This window comes from Globicephala melas, chromosome 6 (assembly GCF_963455315.2).
Source record: "Globicephala melas chromosome 6, mGloMel1.2, whole genome shotgun sequence".
Taxonomy (NCBI): Eukaryota; Metazoa; Chordata; class Mammalia; order Artiodactyla; family Delphinidae; genus Globicephala; species Globicephala melas.
Window position 1 is genome coordinate 89,648,299 of NC_083319.1, and position 19,287 is coordinate 89,667,585.

General features: G+C 50.0%; 1 protein-coding gene across 7 annotated transcripts; it reads right to left on the reverse strand.

Moving 5' to 3' along the window:
* Positions 1–826: 826 nt before the first annotated feature.
* CARD19 (caspase recruitment domain family member 19) lies at positions 827–15,256 on the reverse strand. Of its 7 annotated transcripts, XM_030847210.2 has the most exons (7): positions 14,664–15,256; positions 5,522–5,575; positions 4,604–4,746; positions 2,968–3,121; positions 1,708–1,767; positions 1,390–1,461; positions 827–1,099 (listed from the first exon to the last, which is right to left on the reverse strand). In XM_030847210.2, the coding sequence occupies exons 1-7, from the start codon at positions 14,668–14,670 to the stop codon at positions 984–986; spliced, it is 606 nt and encodes a 201-aa protein (XP_030703070.1). In that variant the 5' UTR covers positions 14,671–15,256; the 3' UTR covers positions 827–983. The 7 variants fall into 7 exon arrangements, with proteins under 7 accessions (XP_030703070.1, XP_030703064.1, XP_060157154.1 ...); XM_030847204.2 differs by having other exon boundaries at positions 1,390–1,767; XM_060301171.1 differs by lacking the exon at positions 1,708–1,767 and having other exon boundaries at positions 2,964–3,121.
* Positions 15,257–19,287: the final 4,031 nt, after the last annotated feature.

Below are 19,287 nucleotides of genomic sequence, written 5' to 3' on the forward strand. Positions count from 1 at the left end.
GTCAACTGAACCCTCCCCAGACCCGCCAAGCGCGGGTCATCACCTCCCGGGTGGAGGGGCTCCATTTCCAAGATAGTAGTAGTATGAGGGGCCTCCAGGGCCCAGGATCTGGGTGTTGGCTCTGGTGACTGGACAGAGACAAGGGGGATGATAGGGGAGGGGGTATCTCCTTGGGACATGTCACAGGAAGGGAATGAAGATGGTGGTGGAGCCCCTCATGCACTGGGTCCCCCCACTTTCCTGGCTGAGTGATCTCTCCTTTCAGTCTTAGATTCTTCATCAGGAAAGCAGGGACAGCAGCCCACCTCCTGGGGCTGCTAAAAGGAATCAAATTAACACATGCTGGCACTAGGTATCATGAGGCATTTGGTTGGCGCCCCTCCATGGCCCAGGGCTCGGGTAACAGAGCAGCCCAGTGCGCCCTGTCCATCCTCATCCTCGCCACCTGAGGCTGAGGGCTGGGGAAGGAGTGAAGATGGGCAGGGGCAGGTGTGGGGACCAACAACACCCAGGCAGGGGATGGCAGGAGGGGTTCAAGGTAGGGAGTTCTGGAGAGAAGTAGTGGAAGGTGGCCAGGGAGGGAGGGAAGGGGAACACATGGCAGGGGATAACTGGAGGTGGGCACTGGGGGACACAGCAGGGGTCATCTGGGGCAGGTAGCCCACATGGAGGGGTGAGGCCCAGGCCCACAGGGGTCTGAGAAGGCGGCCTGAGCAGGACCTGGGTCTTGGGTTGGACTCGGGAAGCCAAGAGCCCACAGGGTCAGCCCCAGTTACACATGCTGTCATGTCTTGTGTTGGAATCATCTAGAAAACACTCCTGAGAGAAGGGATAAGACTCAAACATTTAATATTGTTGAGCACCTTTGTACAGTGAAGGTAAAGTGCTGGTTACATAAGTTATACACAGTGAGAAATAAACACTTAGAAAAATCAGCCAGCCCCAGGGCAGCAAGCAGCCAAGGTGGGCAGGGAGGGGATCGGTCAGAGCCCCCCCAGGTCATCTGTGAGGAAGGCCAGCAGGAAGCGGCTGACGTGCCTGTCGACGATGACAGGGGAGAAGCCCAGGACACGCCTGGCCCCTGGCAGCACCTTGGGGTCTGGAAGACAAGGGGGTCTCAGAACCCATCGAGAAGGCGCCTTCTCTCAGCCTCATGGCATCGCCAGCCCCACACCTGAGTGATGTGGGGTCCCCATGCCGAGTGGGCCTGCTTGGCACTGGCTCCCCACACAGGACCTTGACAAGGTCAGCAAGGCAGGAAAGGAACCGCAGGACTGCCACGCTGGGCCACAAGTAGGGGGCCTCAGGTGTAGGCCTCCGTCCATCCGGCAGGGCTCTGCCCCATGGTCTGGAGAGGACTGGGCTGAGGCTTGGCCAGGCAGCACCCACCTGGGGGGCAGCAGTAGACGAGGAGTGCCAGCCCTGCGGCCAGGCCGAGACAGGTCAGGAAGGCCACGGGTCCTGGGGAGAAATGCACGTGAGCAGCTCCCCAAGCCCAGGAGGGTGGGAGGGGTCCAGAGGCCTCGAGGGACAGGCTCACACCCTGTGCTGGGGTCAGCTGGGCAGGGACACACCCAGTGAGCACCCTGAGGGGGTCTGTCCAACAGGAAGCCAGGAACGGAACCCGACTTGGAATGGAGAAGCCCCCAAGGCAGAGATGGAGCCTTGGGTGGGGGAACAGAGAGAAGGGACATGGGAGGCGGTTACCCCTGTCACTGAGCTCACGGCCTGCGGTGCCCGAGTCTAGCTCTGTGCAATCTGAGTTCTCTGGAAACAAAATCACAGGGTGCAGTTAGTCATGGGTGGGCCAGAGGGTAAGGTGGTTGCCCCGCCCTCGGGAAACCAAGGGGGCTGTCGAGCCCCCTCCCCCAGACCACCCAGGCCCCTCAGGTTGTGCCGGTGCTAAGCCCTCCAGGCTGTGTTTGGGGTAAGTCAGCCCCAGACAGGGAACCCTGCACAGTTTTGTGTCTTCTCCTTTTGTCCACTTCATGAGAACTTGAGGACCATGGAGTAGGGGGTTCATTGTTCCCTGGCAACCACAAGGCACCAAACACAGCGCAAACACCTGCCTGTCCGAAGTCTGATGATGTTGATGTGAGGGCAGGGCGCTCTTTCCCTTTCCCCAGACCCCACTGGGGCTCCCCCTAACCAGCCAGCTGCCAGACAGCCCTGAGGGCACCCTGGTAGGTACCTGACTCCAGGCAGGCTGTGTGGTCCTGACCTGTGGTGACAGGACCGTCCCATGCTGGAGCTCAGGGCCCAGTCCTGCCAGCCTGTCCTTGGGGGCAGGGACACTAGCCCCAGGTCCAGCCGAGTGGGCTGAGGCGAGCCACCTCTTCCCTCCTGGCCTCCAGCCTCTCATCCGAGGACTGAGGGACAGTAGCCACTCCTCCTGGGGACCTGGGTGCAGAGGCCTCAGAACTGAGCTGCCATCCTCGCTTGTACCTTCCCTGCACCCAACCTGGCAGCTCAGAGGACCCATCGGGGCTCACAAGCCTCCCGGGCCCACAGGCCAGACCCTCTAAACCAAAACACATGTGTCTTGGACCAGCCATCTGTGTCAGAAACTGTTCTACAGAAACAGCCATGCCATGAGGATCTACCTGGGCGAAAGTGGACACAACCTGCGTCGTGGGGGTTGGGGGGGTCAGTTCACTCAAGGCCGGTACAGCCTACAGCCGTGAGCTATTTCTGATCAGAAGTGTAAGGGTTCCCAGATTCATTAGATTACAGAGGGAAGGGCAGAGCTGCATGCAAGAGATGCTACCTTTTGTGTAAAAACTGGCACAAGAAAAAGGGAGAGAGAGGGACAGAGAGACAGAGACAGAGAGAGGGAGACGTGGAGACAGAAACATCTATATTGTCTGAAATACTCTGAGGGCCATACAAGATGCAACCAGAGAGCAGTCTCTGGTGAAGGGCCGAACCAGAAGATGCCGAGGCCTGGGGACTGGGACACGCACTTACGCAGGGCGTGCCGGCTGGGCAGGCAGCTGTGCAGAGGCTGGGCATGGATGTACAGGGCCCGGTAGAACTCCTGGCAGTCCCGCTCACCGCTCCGCTGCAGGTGGCCCAAGAGGTCGCAGAGACGCACTCTCAGAGATACCTTGGGGTTCCGGAACTGGAGGAGGAAGGGGCACAAGACAAGGTCAGGCTGGAGCACTCTGGGCTCAGCACCCAGCCCCAGCTTCCTCAATGGCTGTGATACCATCTAGGTGCTTGGAACATGCACGGGGAGGTAGCAATTGCTACCACAGCCTCATGCACTCCCATGTGGCACCCAAGACTGTGCTGCATGGCCACTAAGCCTTGCACTCCCACTGGAGGCCAGGACACGTCAGCAAGAAAGATGGCGGTGACATTATTCCAAGTGTGGAAACTTAGTGGCTTGCTGACTTGGTTTTCCCATTTGTAAAAAGGGAATAATAAACCCACATGGTAGGGTCATTACAGGGAATCTCTGAGGTAATGATAATTTCTAGTTTACACTCTACAGGAATGTGATTCAAGTTTTAAAAAACAAATCAAGGGTTAAGGAGAAAAAAAGGTGGCTTTTTTGATGTGGTTGACTGAAAAATATGTGGTTGTAAAGGTCAATGGACAGGGTACTTGGCATTAACCCCCAGAACCTGGAGGCCATGGCTCGGTGCTGCCACCTGGTGGTGGTGTACCATGCTACAAGGAACTAGAGTCAAACCACAAAGGTACAGAAACTGCAAAGCAAAGGCAGATGTGCAGCAGAAGCCATGGGTACCTATGAGGAAAGGAACTGTAGTTTTGTGTGTGGAGGAGTTTCCTTTTTCTCATGTAAACATATGAGCTTTTCAAATTGTTTTTTTACAATGAATGTGTATTCGACTTTTAATTACAAGATATAAATTTGAGCCCCTACTTTTTAACTCACTGTACTACTTCTGTAACTTAAGAAGCATCTGGGCCAGTAGCAGGGTCCGTGTTGATTCTAGTTCTGTTGAGGATCAATCTCACCTGTCCCTAGGAGAGACCCCAACCCTCCAAATAGCTCTGCACGTGAAACTGTTACCCTGTGCCAAGGCAGGAAGCTCAGGTCCAAGAGGAGAAGAGCTCGCTCAGTCACCCAGATGGGAGGCAGGTCCTGCACCCCAAAGCCTCGGCTGGTCTCTAGCACCCACCCCCAGCCCCATGGGGGAGCCAGAGAAGTGGGTGGGGCGAGCAAGGAGCACCCACTCTCACCCAGTGTCCCTGAATAGGATGGGCCAGATTACACCCAAAACGTTTGCCCACTTTGAACTTTTGGAAAATTCAGAGTGAAGAGCCCTATGGCACTGGGTAGGGCCTGTCTGGTATCCCTGATCCCCTCCCACCCCAGCACTCCCCCTGTTCCCCCTCCCAGGTTTGTCTCATGTTGTGGCATGTTATCACATGTCTCCTGTGATCCTCCCAGCATTCTGGAAGGGGCCAGAAGGCCTGATGACATATAAAGAGACTAGGGCTCAAAGAGCTGATGTTCTGGGCCCAAGGTCACCCTAAGGAGACAGGTTTTCACCTCCAAGCTGTCCTGCCCCCCGCTTCTCCCAGCCCAGAGAGGAAAGGGATGGGAAAGCAGCCTCAGGTTCCTTGGCACCTTTTCTGCATCCTTGTCGCTGAGTATCTGGGGGTAGTAGCGGTTCAGCTGGAGGATAATCCTGTCCACCTGCTGCTCACTCAGGCGCCCAAGGCCTGTGAGGAAAGGCATGTCCTGGACCAGGCGGTCACAGTAGGTCTGCTCTGAAACAGAAGCATACAACACAGAGGGAATGAGCCAGCTCAGCCCAAAAAGGGGGTGGCGAGACCCACACAGCATGATGCAGCCATGGCAGGGACCCCTCGCAGCAAGGTCCCCATGCCCACCGAGAGGTGTACCAGCTGTAAGCATCTGGACAACTGCTGACATCCCAGCTCACGAACAGCCCAGAGTTCCCCCATGTCACGCCAACACCCTTGCCAGAAAGTGGGGTGGGTGGGTGCAGTGATAAAGGTTCAGAGTGCTCAAAAGCAGAGCAGAGCCTCTGGCTCCTATCTTTTATGCCTGAGAGCTTATTGCAAAAAAACTCAGAAGGGCGAAGAATCTGCTGTCTGTTGGGCCCCCTCAGTGCCCTCTGGAAATAGCCAGGCCCGAGGAAGGGCACGGGCAGCCTGGAGAAGGCCCAATCTCAAAGCTCCTACAATCGCTGTTGTTTGGAGTGGCCTGTGCTGGCATGGCCACCAGACACAGTGTATCTGCAAGGCCTTGAGAAGCTGACACCAACAGCAGACCAGCATGCTTGCTGCCCAGGAGGCTGGGGAATGCCTTTTCTTTTGTTTTTTCTTTCAGAGTCACCATTAAAGCATCACTGTTGCACTGTCTTTCCCATTAAGAATGTCCCTTAGAATGACAAGTCTTTAAAGGCAAGGGGTGGGGAGAGGTTGGTGGGTAGTTGACAAAGAAATCTCTGAATCTCTGAGGGAGGGTCCCAAGTTCCTGCAGCACTAGCTGCCTGAACAAGTGCACCACCTTACCTACCTGTGGCAGCTTGTCCTGTTTCCTGGTGGACCCAGGGGATGGGGGTAGGCAGAGCTGTATAGGAGGAGAGTTTTTGTATGTGACTGAAGTTAAGTTGGTATCAATTCAAATTAGATAGCTGTAACTTTAGGGTATTATGTATAATCCTCATGGTAACCACAAAGAAAATGTCCATAGAATACACACAAAAGGAAATCAAAATGTGTTACTACAGAAAATCAACACAAAAGACGGGAAGAAATGAAGGAAAAAAAGCTATGAGACATACAGAAAACAAATAGCAAAAAGGCAGAAACAAGTTATCCCTTATCGGTAATTACTTTAAATGTAAATGGATTATACTCTCTAATCAAAAGACTTAGATTAGCAAAGTGGATTTGTAGTCTCATGATTTATAATAAGAAATATATATTTGATCTTTGTCCCAATTCCTGGCACACAGTTTCTAAAACCCAAGTAATTTCCTAAGTGATGAGAGCTGTGAAGGTGGAAGGATATCTTTTGTTACTCATAACAAGCCCCTTCCAACCTCATCTGACTTTGTATTAATGAGGTGATTTTGGGAAAGCCCCTAAATAACCACAGGGTGGGAGCTGATTACGAGTGGAACCGACCACGTAATTCGAGGGGTGGAACTTTTAGTCCTCCCCATCTCACTTCCCCCTGCAATGTCTGGGGAGGGGAGAGGGGCTGGAGGTTCAATCAATCACCAGTAGTCAATGATTTAATAAGTCATTCCTACCTAAGGAAGCCTGCATAAAACCCCCCAAAAATGGGGTTTGGAGCACTCTAAGTTACTGAATATGTGGAGGTGCTGAGAGGATGGCCTGTCTGGGAGGAGCATGGAGCTTCCATGCTTTGCTTCTCACATGCTTTGCCCTATGCATCTTTTCCATCCGGATGCTCATTTGTATCCTTGAAATACCCTTTGTAACAAACTGGAAATAGTGTTTTCCTGAGTTCTGTGAACTATTCTAGCAAATAGGGTCACAAGGAGAGGGTCATGGGAACTCTGATTTATAGCCAGTCAGTTAGAAGCACAGGTGACAACCTGGATTCATTATTGGCATCTCAAGTGGGGGCAATCTCGTGGGACTGAGCCTAAAGTTAACCCATGGGATCTGACACTATCTCTGGATAGATGGTGTCAGAATTGAATTAAATAATAGGACTCCCAGTTGGTGTCCACCAAAGAACTGGAAAATTGCTTGGTAGGGGGAAAAACCCACACATTCCATAACCAGAAGTGTCAGAAGTATTGAGAAATATAAGCGTTGTATGTAAGAGTAGAAGAGAAACAGAATTTTTTTCCTCTCAGGATTTAAAAAACATGATTTAACTATATACCATATTCAAAAGACTCACTTTAGGTCTAAAGACAGAAAAAGGTTGAAGGTGAAAGAATGGAACAAGATATTCCATACAAATAGTAACCAAAAGAGAATTTACATTGCTATACTAATATGAGAAAAAACAGACTTTAAGGCAAAAGCTGTTATGAGACAAAGAAGTACATTATATATTAATAAAGTAATCAATCACCAAGAAGTTAGAACATACATGTACCAAATATCAGAGCCCCAAAATATTTAAAGCAAACATTGGCAGAATTGAAGGGAGAACTAGAAAGCTTTATGATAATAGCTGGAGACTTCAACAGACCACTTTCAATAATAGAATAACCAGACAGAATATCAATAAGGCAATAGAGGATGTGAACAGCCCCATAAACTAATGATACCTAACAGACATAGACACAACACTCCACCCAACAGTAGCAGAATATACACTCTTCTCAAGTGCACAGGGAACATTATCCAAAACAGACCACAAAACACAGTTAACCACAAAATGTGTCTTAATATATTTTAAAGGATTGACATAATAAAAGGATCTTTTCTGATCACATGGAATAAAGCTAGAAATCAATAACAGTAGGAAAACTGGAAAATTCACAATTATGTGGACATTAAACAACAAATGCATCAAAGAGAAAATCACAAGAGAAATCAGAAAATACCTTGAGAAAAATGAAAATAAAAATACAGCATACCGAAATTTAAGGGATGCAGTGAAAGCAGTACTGAGAGGAAAATTTACAGCTATAAATGTACATACTAAAATAGAAGATCTCAAATCAATAACCTAATGTTACATCTTAAGGAACTAGAAAAGGAAAAGTAGACTAAACCCAAAGCTCGTAGAAGGATGGAAATGATAAAGATTAGAGTGAAGATAAATGAATAGAAAAACAATAGAAAAACAAAACCAAAAGTTGGTTCCAGAAACATCAACAAAATTGGCAAACCTTTAGCTAGATTAACAAAGAAAAAAAGAGAGGAGATTCAAATTACTAATATCAGAAATATTACTATGAATTTTACAGAAATAAAAAGGATTATAAAAGAATACTGTGGACATTTATACCAACAAATTGGACAACCTAGATAAAATGGACAAATTCCTAAAAACACACAATCTACCGAAGCTGAATGATGAAGAAACAGAAAATCTGAAAGGACTTATTACTAATAAGGAGATTCAATCAGTAGTTAAAATGGTCTCAACAAATAAAAGCCCAGAATCAGATGGCTTCACTGGTGAATTCTACCAAACATTTAAAGAACTAATACCAACCCTTCTCAAACTCTAAAAATAAAGTTACCACATGATCCTGCAATCCTACTCCTGAGCATGTATCTGGAGAAAACTCTAGTTTGCAACCCAATGTTCATAGCAGCACTATTTACAAAAGCCAAGACATGGAAGCAAGCTAAATGTCCACTGACAGATGAATGAATAAAGAAGATGTGGTATATATACATACACAATACAATATTACTCAACCATAAAAAGAATGAAATAATGCCATTTGCAGCAATATGGTTGGACCTAGAAATTATCATATTAAGTGAAGTAAGTCAGAGAAAGACAAATACCATATGATATCACAGTTATATGTGGAATCTAAAAAAATGACACAAATGAGCTTATTTACAACACAGAAATAGACTCACAGACATAGAAAACTTGTGGTTAGCAAAGGGAATGGGGGAGATAAATTAGGAGTCTGGGATTAACATATACACACTACCAAATATAAAACAGATAAACAACAAGGACCCACTGCATAGCACAGGAAACTATACTCAATATCGTGTAACAACGAATAACGTAAAAGAATCTGAAAAAATATATATGTAGGGGGCTTCCCTGGTGGCGCAGTGCTTGAGAGGACGCCTGCCGAAGCAGGGGACACAGGTTCGTGCCCCGGTGCGGGAGGATCCCATGTGCCGCGGAGCGGCTGGGCCCGTGAGCCATGGCCGCTGAGCCTGCGCGTCCGGAGCCTGTGCTCCGCAACGGGAGACGCCACAGCAGTGAGGCCCGCGTATGACAAAAAAAAAAAAAATATATATATATATATATATGTATGTATGTATGTACATATGTATAACTAAATCACTTTGCTGTACACTTGAAACTAACACACACTGCAAATTAACTATATGTCAATTTAAAAACTTAAAAAAAGGAATAAAATACTTAGAAATAAATTTACCCAAGGATGTGGAAGACTTGGACACTGAATCTACAAAACATTGCTGAAAGAAATTTTAAAAGACACAAATAAATGGAAAGACACATCCCATGTTCATGGGTTGGAAGATTTAATATTGTGAGGATGACAATACTACCCAAAGTGATCTAGGAATTCAGTGTAATCCCTATCCAAACCCCAATAAATGTTTTTTGTTTTTCATCCTAAAATTCAAATGGAATCTCAAAGGACTTTTATGGCCAAAACTATCCTGTAAAAGGAAAGAAGGTGGATGACTCATACTTCCTGATTTCAAAATTTACCACAAAGCTACAAGAATCAAAACTGTGGTACCAACATAAGGACAGACATATAGAACAATGTAATAGACTAGAAAGTCCAGAAATAAACCCTACTTTGAGTGGGAAAAAAAAGAGTGAAGACAACCCACAGAATGGGAGAAGTATTTGCAAAGCATGTATCTGATTAGGCATTAATATATACAGAGAGAGGAGATAAAAAGAACTCCTATAACGCAACAACAAAAAATCCTATAAAGTAACCACTACAAAAATGAGCAAAAGACTTGCATAGATATTTCTCCAAAGAAGATGTACAAATGACTACTAAGCATATGAAAAGATGCTCAACAACACTAGTCATTAGGGAAATGCAAATCAAACTACAATGAGATACCACTTCATACACATTAAGGTAAAATAAATACATGGAGAGAGAGGGAATATGAATATGAGGATGAGGAGAAATTGGAACTCTCATGCATTACTGGTGGGCATGTAAAATGGTATGGCCACCATGGAAAACAGTATAGCTATTCCTCAAAAAGTTAAACAAATACTTCAGCAATTTCATTCCTCAAAAGAACTGAAAGCAGAGACTCAAACAGGTATGTGCACACCAAGTTCAGACTAGCATTATTCACAAAAGCCAAAAGGTAAAAACAACCCAAGTGTCCACAGACAGATGAATAGAGAGACAAAATGTGGTATATATACAATGGAATATTATACAACCGTAAAAGGGACAGAATTTTAGTACATGGATTTGACAACATGGATGACTGTGAAAACATTATGCTAAGTGAAATAAGTCAGACACAAGAGGACAAACGTTGTATGATTCCACTTACATGAACTATCTAGAATAAGCAAATTCTAAAGACAGAAAGTAGAATAGTGATTACCAGGAGCTGAGGGTAGGGGAAAAGGGGGAGTTATTATTTAATGGGCACAGAGTTTCTCTTTGGGATGATGAAAAGTTCTGGAAATGCATAGTGGTGACAGCTTCACAACATCGTGCATGTATGTAATGCCACTGAAATGGTTAAAATGGTAAATTTTATGTTCCGTATATTTTACCACATACATACATATAAAGGTGAATGGATAATATGTTAAACTGTGGTTCAGTTTAGTAAGTTACAATGGAATATAATTCAGTGATAAAAAGACCTATGAAGTCACAAAAAGACCTATGAAGTCACAAAAAGACATGGAGGAAACTTAAATGCATTTTGCTAAAGGTTAAAGAAGCCAATTTGAAAAGGCTATATACTATATGATCCCAAGTATATAATATTCCAGAAAATGCAAAACTATGGAGAACAGTCAAAAGATCAGTGGTTGCCAAGGGTTAGGGAAGAGGGAGGGATAAATATGTAGAGCACAGATTTTTAGCCAGGTAAAACCACTTGTATGATACTGTAACGGTGGACACAGGACATTACTAATTTTTCAAAACTCATGCAATATACAACACAAGAACTTTAGTTAGTAATACCTAAAGTTATTAATATTCTATCAATATTGGTTCATTAAGTGCAACAAACATACCACACAAATGCAAGATGTTAATAATACAGGAAATGGGGTGTGGGGACCCTCTGTGCTATCTGCTCAATTTTCTATAAACTAAATATGTTTTAAAAACAAAATCTATTAATTAAAAAGAAATCCTATTTGGAAATTCCGTAGCTGAATTTTAAAGAAAGAAAATGAGAGTCACAGAAAGCAGATGAATTCTTGGATTGGGTGGGGTTCCCTGGAAAGGAGCATGAAGGAACTTTCTAGAGTGATAGAAATGTTCTGTCTTGATTAGGCCTGGGCTGGTTGTTCCATGGGTGCATTCATTAGTCAAACTTATATAATTATTCACTAAAAATGAGTGTATTTGTAAGTAAATACTACCTCAATAATGTTGATCTTTTTAAAATAGAGTCATTGAGGTGGAACAAGTGGGGCCCCTTCCCTGATTTCTTCCATGGGGCCAACTCAACAGACTGTCTTTCTCTCTCCTCCTCCTGGATGGTCTTTTCTCCCCCAGAATATGAATTTCTATCTTCTGATTCTCCGAGCCTCTGAAAGTCAACCTTGTCAGCAGCTCCAACTTGGTGAAGAAGCCATGGACAGGAATGCAGAGAGACCTGCCACCACCACACGGCCGGACCCTCCTGGCCACCTGGCTTCAGCACCTACAACCTCTCTGATTAAAGAGTTAATATTGGCCATAGTTCATGGAGTGTGCCCCAAGCTTGGGCATTCTGTGGGCTCTAGGCATACAGATAATCATCATTCTTCCATCAGCTCTGCTACACAAGCATGACTACCACCCCTATTTTCAGAAAAAGAAACTGAAGCACAACGAGTAGGCTTATCTAAGACCTGCCTAAGACCTCAACCAGCTAGGGAGTGATGTATCGAGGTCAGGACCCAGGCACAGCACAGTGTTGGGGCCAATTCTTGACATCTAAATTTTCTGCCTCTCTCATCAACCTACTAATTAACTATGCAATTAGCTGCATCATGTCTGTTCCTGGCCAAGCCATAGGCTGTCTTGCCCAGCACTACCAGTGTGTGCACGTGTGCATAGTGCCAGCACACACTAAGCACTCACTAAAGAGTTTGGGAATGAATGGACGTAGGTCCAAGGCTCAAGGGCAAGGGCTGTCAGTGGATGGTGGCCAGCATCTTGCAGTGGCTCCTCCTCCCCTGCAGGCTGCTAGCCAGGTGGGGCCTCCATTGCCTGCAGCTGCCAGGCACGATGGCATAGCCTGGGGGCCAAAGCTCTGGGCTCTGCTGTGCGCTGTGCACACAAACCACACCCAAGCAGCCATTCAGAGGCATGAGAAAGCACAAGAAAGGAAACCACTTTGGTCCCAAGTGCTGATAAACAGTCCCAGACAGTTTTTACAGGACAAAGGAAGAGGAATGCTCTGGCATAAAATTCACCAGACCTTCACCAGCAACCTCTGCTAAGCCCTACCTCCCCCATCATCTTGCCTTCCTGGCAGCACCACAACCATGGACACCCCCGCCCACCCGCCAACCTGTTAGCCTGGCTTGGCAATAGAGGCCCTGTGGGAGCTGGCCTCACTTGCCCTCACCGGGCCTCCCAGGCCCCTGAGCCATTCCTGCACAGCAACCCCCAACTGCAGTGTACTGCCCAGGATTCCTGCCCTTGGCACAAGAATACCTGTCCCTGTGGTTTCCGCCTGGCTAACTCACGCTGACTGCCCTCCCGCTCCCCTGCCGCCCCACCCAAACCAAAGTCCAGATGCTTGGACCTCAACCTCCCTCCCAAATTGAATCTCCCAGAATCCCCTCCTGTCCCAGTGCCCAACCTGGCCTCAGGCATGGAGTTGAGATGGCACACTCCCCAGCACACCACAAGGCAGGGACTGGTTCTGCAGCAACAGCAATTGCTGCAGTGACACTCGGCCATTGCTGGCCCTGAGCAGACGCATCAGGCCCCACACACTCACTCTGCAACCCTTTGTAGAGGCCCCAGAACCAACACGAGGCAGTTTCCTGTTGGTGCATGGAGACAGTGAGCCAGGAACTTGAGGCCCGCAGCCTTGCAAGCCTGCCCATTTGACCCTCCCAGGCCTGTGCTCTCTGGGCCCCAGTTCCCCATACCAAAAATGAAGGGCTCTGAGGGAAGAGGTCTCTAGAGGCCCAGGACACAGAGATGGCAGGGAGAAAGGGGATTGATGGGCCTGGGCAGGGTCTAGTCCTGGCTCTGCCACTGACTGCCCTAGCAGTCTGGGGCACCTGCCCAACCTGACACTTTATTTCCTCATCCACACATAGAGATATTCCACTTTTTCCCATACAGCGGTTCTCAATGGGAAGCACCTGATGCAAGACCAGGTGCACAATAGGTACAACAGACCCTGGAACAATGCAGCGGTTGGGGGTGCAGATCCCTGAGCAGTCGAAAACCCACACATTACTTTACAGTCAGCCCTCCATATCCATAATTTTGCATCCAAGGATTCAGCCAACCTGAGGTCATGTAGTACTATAGTATGTATCGAAAAAAGTCCACATATAAATGGACCCTCACATTTGGAACCTCAAAGGGTCAACTCTACTCAGAAACAGCAGCCACAGATAAAAAGAATTCAGAGAGATGACAGGGGAATGCACAGCAGCTGGGGTCTCTTCTGGCTAAGGCTGGGACACTGGTGTCCTGGAAATCACCAGGTTCCTGCCCATGAAATCCTATTTGTGTGCAGGACTCAGGCTGGAACTCCAGTGAGTTCTGGGGAGAGAACAGGGACTTCTGGGGCCTTCCTGGCCCCGTGGGCCACCCCTAGGTAACTTCTACCTCATGAAGCAGCCTGACCATGCTGTCATGGGCTCTGTCACCAGCCTGTCTCTCTCATGGAGCTTCTCCTACAGGGAAAGGTCCATAGGGAAGGGTCACCCTGCTCAGTCAGGGTCAGGAAGGTGGTGGGCGGGTCCCTACTCCAGAGAGGCCCTTGGCGGATGACTGGGCTGGAGAACCCATCCAGGGAAAAGGAGGGACTGGGGCAGTTCAGTATGGGGCGCAAAGCCTTCGGGGACCAAGTCGGTATCCACAATTCCCCTGGGCCTGTCTTTGGGCAAGGGGTGCAGCCTGGGAGGCACCACAGAGTCCCATGGGTACCACACACTGCCCAGGCATGCACCACCTGTTGGGCATTCTTCTCAGGTAGCTGTGAGGACGGAGTGTCTATATTTCCTGATAGAAGCACAGTAGAATCATTTTTATTTTCACCTCCCACTGTCAGGCCTCAACCCTACCTCCCCCACCCGCCCATGCAGCATCTCCCCACCTACAGACGTGCACTGGCCGCTGCCCTCCCGGAACCACCCACGACGTGGCCCCCACCCACTAGAACCTTCTTCCATGGCCTGACCTGGCCTCAGAACCATCCCAGGCCCAGCCTCTGTCCCCCAGAACCCTCTAGGGCCTCACCTGGCCTCGCCGTCCAGACCCCTCCAAGGTGGGGCCCCCAACGCTCAGAAGCCTCCAGGGCATGACGTGGCCTTGCCCAACAGAACTCTCCAGGGCTTGTCCATGGCCCCCGCCCCCAAGAACCCTCCAGGACCCGGAGTGGCCTCGCCCCCCCAAGAACCCGGCCCCGGGCCGCGAGCCGGCCTACCGTCGTCTCGTCGACAGGACACTTAGTCACGGGCAAGGTCACTCGCCGCCGCGAGGAGCGGCCCCCGGTGTGGCATCGGGACACCCGGACCCTATGGGCCACCGTGGCCGCGCGCCCGTCCCTGTATGGCAGGCACGACCCCGGACCGCTCTCACCTGTCATGGCGGCGGCACGCCGTGCACCCAGCTGACCCGGCCAGTCCCCCTGCCGCCGTCAGTCAGCCTGGCTGTCCGGCCGCGGCCCGTCGACCCCTGTGAAGACCGCCCGCTCTTTCCCTGTGAGCCCCGCCCCCGGCATCGTCGCGGCTAAGCCCTAACCCCGCCCTCACTGAGCCCGCCCCTTGCCGATAGGCCCAGTCCGTAGCGTCGGCTGCGTCGCCTCGAGGGCTCTAAATCCCCATCCCTCACTCGAGCCCCGTTTCCGAACGCGTGGGCTACGAACGCTGCCGAGCCCTTAGCCCCTCCCCTCACTGGGCCCGGCCTTCCGAGCGCCCGGGGCATCGGCTTTGTCACTGCGAGAGCTCTAAACCCCGCCCTCACTGAGCCCCACCCTCGCGGACATTAGCTCTGTTGCTGCCACAGCTCTTGAGCCCCGCCCCTCGCTGAGCCCGGTCCTCGTCAGTTACTGGGCCTCCAGAAGCCTTAAACCTTGAGCCTAGCGCCCGCCCGCAAGCGGAACTCTCAGCTCCACCTCTCACTGAGTTCCGCCGCCGCTGTCCTGGGCTACGTCACCACCAGATCCCTGAGCCCTTCCCTTTTCCACGAGGCCCCGCCCCCGCCTGCGTTGATGGCGTCGCCGCGACCACTCTAAATGCCGCCCCCATTCTAAGCCCCGCCCCCTCCGGCATCACCTACGTCGCCGCGCAACTCTGAGTCCCGCCCCTCACCCGAGCCTCACCCGTGTCTCTGGCGCAGCCTCCTTTATACCCTATGTTCTCCGTCCTGGCCTTTACCCACTTTCGACCCGTTCAGTCTTGGCCTCACGGGGCGGCCAGGGTCCGGACCTGGATGAGCGCTTCCGGGCACAGTCCACCGTGCCCGTGCGCCGACCCCCCACCCCATGAAGGAACTGGAGGATGGGTGCAGCTGTCGGATGGAAACCCCAAAACTCTTGGACCGAGTCGTGGTGGTCACCACGGGAACCATCCCCGCTCCGAACACTGAAAGTGAGTCTGGCCCGCCTTACCGGAAAAGCCCAGCCGGGTCCTACCCCAGTCCGTGGGACAACACGGGCAGTGCCAACCTGGGGCAGGAGGGCTGTATAGCATGACCTGGGGGTGCACTAGGGGAAGTCCAGGCCTGCTCGAGGTCCCACGGCCGCCCTCCTGGAGGGGGCCTCCTGCCCACCAGTGGAACTGGCCTCACACCCCCTCCCCCATTACTCTGCATCCCTCATCCTGGGTCATGACTCTGCAGACCAAAAGTGTTGCCTGTGACATCCCAGTAAACATAAATGTTACCCACTATTAAGCCATTAGGCACTGCAGCACCCCCTTTGGGGGGAATTCAGGACGGAGAAAAACAGGATACAGGCCCCAGATAGATGAGATGCATATCTAAGGAATAATTTCAATAAGCCCAGATTCTTGTATCTTCCCAAACAGAAAAGCACTAAGATCATTAGCTTGACATGTCTGTTTTTGTGATTAGTAATCTTTTGATATTCGACTACATGGGTTTTTTGGGGTTTCTTTGTGTTTTTTTTCTTCAGCAAAAACTCTTGTGTATCCTGGCTCCTGTCAACTGGAAAAAAGGCACAACCTAAAAGTTGAGAATTATCTTTTATTTGGTAGACTTTCTGAGGATTTCAAGCCTGGGAGGTAGCCTCTCAGATAGCTCTGAGGGACTGCTCCAAATAGGTAAGGGAGGCGCGAGCATATATAGGAGTTTTGCAACAAGGACCAGGTAGTTGGGACATCAGAAGATTACTGTATAAGACTTCCCTGGTGGAGCTGTGGTTAAGAATCCGCCTGCCAATTCAGGGACACAGGTTCGAGCCCTGGTCCAGGAAGATCCCACATGTAGCAGAGCAACTAAGCCTGTGCACCACAACTACTGAGCCTGCTCTCTAGAGTCCGTACTACTGAGCCCGCACACCACAACTACTGAAGCCCGCACACCACAGCTACTGAAACCCCTGCACCTAGAGCCTGTGCTCGGCAACGAGAAGCCAGTGCAATGAGAAGCCTGTGGACCGCAATGAATAGACCCCACTCACAGCAACTAGAGAAAACCTGTGCGCAGCAGCCCAAAAATAAATAAATAAATAAAATTTATGTTAAAAAAAAAAGATTACTGTTTGTTAAAGAAAACCAGGTATCTCAAGTTGATGAATTTAGTGCTTTTCTTTGTATGGGAAGATGCAAGAGTCTGGGCTCATCGAAATCATCCCTTTGATATGCACCTTACCTATCTATGGCCAGTATCCTTTTCTTTCCCATCCTGAGTCCCCTGACGGTGCACTGCTGGGGTTGGCTGCAGTGGCTGAGGGTTTGGGGAGTAAGGGGCAGTCCGTTTGTCTGCATCCTGAGTTCCCTCAGCGCTCTCCATAGGGGGCAGTGGTAGCGGCTGATGACTGCAACATCCTTTTTTTTTTTTGTGGTACACGGGCCTCTCACTGTTGTGGCGTCTCCCGTTGCGGAGCACAGCCTCCGGACGCGCAGGCTCAGCGGCCATGGCTCACGGGCCCAGCCGCTCCGCGGCTTGTGGGATCTTCCCGGACCAGGGCACGAACCCGTGTCTGCTGCATCGGCAGGCGTCCTCTCAACCACTGCGCCACCCGGGAAGCCCACTGCAACATCCTTTTATGTTTACTGATACAGCAGGCAACATTTTTCATTCACAGAACAGTTGCTCAGAGCTACCTCAGAGGCTGTCTCCAGGGCTATAGTCCTCACTAGGGTCCCTGAATAAAACATAACTGGCAACTTTCAGGCTGTGTGTTCTTTAAAAGTCAACAGTTCCTAGCATTTACTTCTCTTAGTTCCTTTCACTCTCTAGGAGTAATGTCAGTGGCATAAGTGTGGGGTCTAGATGGACAGAGGACACAGTGAGGAAGGGGGGCTCCTAGGCCAGACTCCTTCCTGGGTGGCCAACATTCCATGCCACTCCCACCAAGGGACAGATAGGGAAACTGAGGCTCAGAGCAGCAGATTTCTGGACCTTGCCCCTGTTCAGCAATGACAGGGCCTCCCAAGTGCAGGATTTGCTAGAGGGACCCCACTCCCTGGCAGACAGGCCCTGTGCCCCTCGGGATGTGCATGCCAGGCAATCTAGGGCAGGGGATCCCCACCCTGTGAGTGGCAGCAGACGCTCAAAGAGTCAATGGGTGGGCCCTGGGCACTCCCCTCCCCAGATGGGGCGGGGAGTGTGTGCAGTGTCTCCCTCCTTGCCCACTGCCCCACTGCCACTGCACGATTCGGATCGAAAGTGAACACTCAGGAAGTTGGGCCATCTGAGGTGGGAGGGCGGGCCTCCTGGGGACCCTCCCCAATCTGCTGAATACTGTGGGTCTCACATGCAGAGGGAAACATCTCCCTGTGTGGACTTACTGGTGCGAACTGACGTTGCTCCCCACCTGTCCCTTAACATCCGGAATGCACTGGCCCTGACCCTCACCCCCACCCCCACTGCTTTCACTTCTGACTTTTGCTTCCGTAGAATTTTGTAATCTTGGCATGCTTTATGTGATCAGAAAGTAAATACAAGTTTAAATCAGGCAGGGAGAGCTCTTCCCACGTGGTGTCTGCACTTGCCACTTGCCTGATCTCCTCAGGACTGCCCTCCCCTCCAACATGTAGGCAAAGTCAAAAAGCAAACAAGAAACTGGGACATGTTAGCAGCTCATCTCCCTAATTAATAAAGAGCTCCTAGAAATCAGAAAGAAAGCAGTCAACGTTCATATACTCAGAGAAAGAGGAAATGCCTAAGGAGCTGCTCAATTTCATTCATAATAAGAACATCGTGTTCCATGGATACAACTGGCACAAATCCAAGATCCTGATCAGACCTTCTGTGGGCCAAGCCGTGGGAACACCTCACCACAGGGCACCACCACAGGCTCCCCATCCTGTCCCCCCAGGCACTTCCTGCTGCCCATCTCCCTACTAGAAGGTGAGTTCCCAAAGGCAGGGCCACATCTACTTTGGTCACAGTGCCAGACTTACAGCAGGTGCTCTGTAAATGCACTTAGAGCCTAACTAGATGAGCTGAATAAAGCGGCAAGCACAAGCCAGAGGCAGGAGGAATGCAGGGTGCCTGTGGGCTGAGAAGCAGCCTGCCTGGGTAGAGCTGACCATGCGAAGGGTTGGGGTGGGTGATAAAGGGCCTGAGAACTGCGGAGGTGCAAGGACATTCTCCTCCCACATTCTCATATGGCCAAGGGCCACAATTCATTCATTCAATCATTAATTTATTTAGTAAATATCTCCTAAACACCCACCATGAGCCCAACCAAGAGGTAGATTGTCACTGGGAGAGCAGAGGAGCCCTGATCCCATGGAGCTTCCATCAATAGCAGCAAAACACATCTGAGTGCAGGTGCTGAGTGTTGTGAAGAGCAGGAGGCTAGAGGCTGCCTGGGGAGGCTGCCAGCCTCCAAGATGGCCCCTCACATTGTTACAGAACTCAGGTTTGGCTGCTCACTGCTCAAAAGTCAATAATTGAGGACCAAGTGTCGATAGAAAGAAAAGGTGCTTTATTCTGAAAAGCCAGCAATCTGGAGAGAAGGTGAACTCTTGTCTGGAGCCCAAGTCCAAAGATTCTGCTCAGCCATGACAAC

Bases quoted from the DNA above. Each gene is read 5' to 3' on its own strand.
- CARD19 (XM_030847204.2), bottom strand. The intron at 3,122-4,603 runs GTGCCAAGGAAC...TTCCTCCTCCAG, and splicing joins GCGACAAGGATGCAGAAAAG to TTCCGGAACCCCAAGGTATC. The intron at 1,768-2,967 runs GTAAGTGCGTGT...TTTTGTTTCCAG, and splicing joins GCCCAGCCGGCACGCCCTGC to AGAACTCAGATTGCACAGAG.